This window comes from Cyprinodon variegatus, unplaced genomic scaffold, assembly GCF_000732505.1.
Source record: "Cyprinodon variegatus isolate N-32 unplaced genomic scaffold, C_variegatus-1.0 Scaffold995, whole genome shotgun sequence".
Classification (NCBI taxonomy): Eukaryota; Metazoa; Chordata; class Actinopteri; order Cyprinodontiformes; family Cyprinodontidae; genus Cyprinodon; species Cyprinodon variegatus.
Window position 1 is genome coordinate 220,479 of NW_015151448.1, and position 2,613 is coordinate 223,091.

The 2,613-nt window shown below is 33.3% G+C and overlaps 1 protein-coding gene across 1 annotated transcript in view; it reads right to left on the reverse strand.

Annotated features, from left to right (window-relative positions):
* The window catches only part of LOC107100644 (potassium voltage-gated channel subfamily V member 2-like), an 8,661-nt gene that overhangs the window by 2,512 nt on the left and 3,536 nt on the right, over positions 1-2,613 (reverse strand). Inside the window, exon 3 of the mRNA XM_015399215.1 lies at positions 1,866-1,991. Within this exon, the coding sequence (XP_015254701.1) occupies positions 1,866-1,991 (126 nt within the window). The remainder of the gene's footprint in view (positions 1-1,865; positions 1,992-2,613) is intronic.

The following is a 2,613-nucleotide window of genomic DNA, read 5'->3' on the forward strand; positions in this document are numbered from 1 at the left end:
AGTGAAACCTTGAAAACTCGCGAGATCAGGATGGTCTCACGAGGCTAGAGGGTTCAGTGTTGGGCCTAATTTTTTATTAATATAAATGACTTATGCTGCATAAAAAAAAACATATTTTCAGACACACTAATGTATTTTTGTTAAAAACTTAGATCAGTTGTTTAACAATATCACTAAAACTATGAACAAACTGAATTAATGATTTTATGAAAATTAGCTGTCTTTGGATGTGACCAAAAATAAATAAATAATGCTATTAGGAAAGAGTGGTATGAATGATAACTGCTGATGATGCAATAACATGAAAATCTCAAATTAAATATATAATAGGTAAACTGTCGAAAAGTTTATTTATATTGAACTTTTTGTTTTTTACATAAGTTTGGGGATTAAAGTTGCAAAATAGTTAATAGTTAAGCCTGGAAATCAATCAATTTTGAATCATAAAACAGTTCAAAACCTCCAGAAGATGATCATCCCTTCCTATAAATATGTTTAATAATCATTGTTAGCTCTGCTTTTATTAATGTTATCGTTACTATTTAATCAAGTTGTCGATTATTATGCATTATGGTAGAAATATATGGTAGAAATCGTCATAACGGATGATAATGTTCATGCAAAATGTTCGTATTTTGCTCACAATTGTTTTAATGTACTGTTTATTTCTATTATAGCAGTTGAGAAAGCATTGTAAACTTTAAACATTCCCGATAAACATTTTATTTTGTTGATATCAAGTCAGTTCATTAAAAGGGATCCATAAAAAAGTCTAGAATGCTAAAAAAATTTATTGCTTAATCATATTACAAATTAGCTTTTCTTGGCCAAGCTCAAAACATGAACAGAAAATAAAAAAAGAAAAATATGAAAAATGCTTTACCAGGCTTTGGATTGTTTAGGTTTAGCGTTTGTCTGATTATAGATATAATAATGCCTGACATCTAAAACGTATCGTACAGCTTGATCGAAACCAGAAGTCATCCACACCTTCCAAAGATTATAAAGAAATGACTGAACTCGTTAAATAAATGAAAAAAATTATCCTTCATTTCAAATATTTTTACAAATAAACTCAAGCTCAGTTCTATTTGGGGAAAAAAAGGAATATTTGTTCCCATCAGATCTTTATGCTTTCAAACTGCAGGTTTAGTAGTTAAAAGCATCCAAAGATAGAAGGTGAGGCTGATATTTTACTTATCCTGCTCCTCATTTTGAGACTAACTTTACCTGTGATGCGACATCCGTCAACTTTAAATACCAGACAAACAATTTTTACCAAAAGGTTATCCTGATCTATTCTTTTTGTAATGCTGCTCTACACTTACAATGCTGGAAGACATACTTCCCATCTTTCCTTCTACTGGGTTTTGCCTCATTTTGTTTGTCTCTTTCCTTGTTTTATAGCGTCAGTCAGCTGAGAGCACATCAGGAGCCTGCTGCTAGTGGGTTTGCACCGTTAAATGGGAGATATTCCTGTCTAATATCACAATCATTATTGCGATTATCTCAATTATAATAATTGATAGCATCAGAGTTAAATAATGATTAATGCCTGTTTCCTTAGATGTACTACTTTTTACAAAATGTGAATTATCAGCTGAATTTCTGTTGCGTCATAAGTGGACGCAATTAAGCGCTTGCGATGGATATAAGTTTGACTTGTTTGGATTAAGAGAGAATCAATTTATCCAAATAAATGGACAGAAATAAATAATGTTGGTTTTAACTGATATGAATTGTACCTGTTTGTTTAAGTTTTTTAAGAAATACTTTTATATAATTAAACCAAAGAGAACAGAAAAATATTTTCTCCTAAATGATAAACAGTGTGATATAAAGGGTATAGTATCAGCTTCACTTACGGCGGCCCACCACCAGGCATCTGGTATGCTGCTGAATGGCGTCCCAGGCTGATCCACCTCCACCGAATGCATGAGGGCAGAGAAGGTGAAGATGCCCATGGCGATGAACAGAAACAGACAGCATACCTGGGGTTTTAGCAGAAACAGGTTACCAGCTACACTTACTCCCCCAGTGTATATATTAGTAGGATGTTTACCAAGAATACACACACTAAGACCTCAGGGCAATTTAGAAAGTCCAATAACAGTCATGTTTTGGACATGAGGGAAGAGGCAGGAGTACCTGGAGAGAATCCATGCATGTATTGGGAGAACATGCAAACTTCATGTAGAAAGACCCCAGGCTGCTATTTTGGAGCAGTTTTAACACCTTTAATGATCAAAAGGCTTTGCAAGCATTGCTAATCAAGTAAGGTAAGTTCCCTCTAGGTGAGGATGAGTATAACATCTGGTTTAAAAGTCAGTATTTTTTACTTATGCTGATTAGTAAAAGGAGAAAATGACAAAGATCTCTTGTGGATTTTTTGACTTAAACAACATATATATGAACATATTTACCTCTAGAGGAGGGTAATTGCTGTATGAAGTCTTGATAACATACCATAGTTGGGGATGAAGAGGCTTAATTGTCATTGATGCTAGGTAGAGTCAAGTTTCATGGAAGTAACTCCTAAAAAAGGAACTAGTTATAGTTAGTAGTTACATATCTGTTAATATCTCAGTTACTCCTAAGTGAAAGTAACTAATA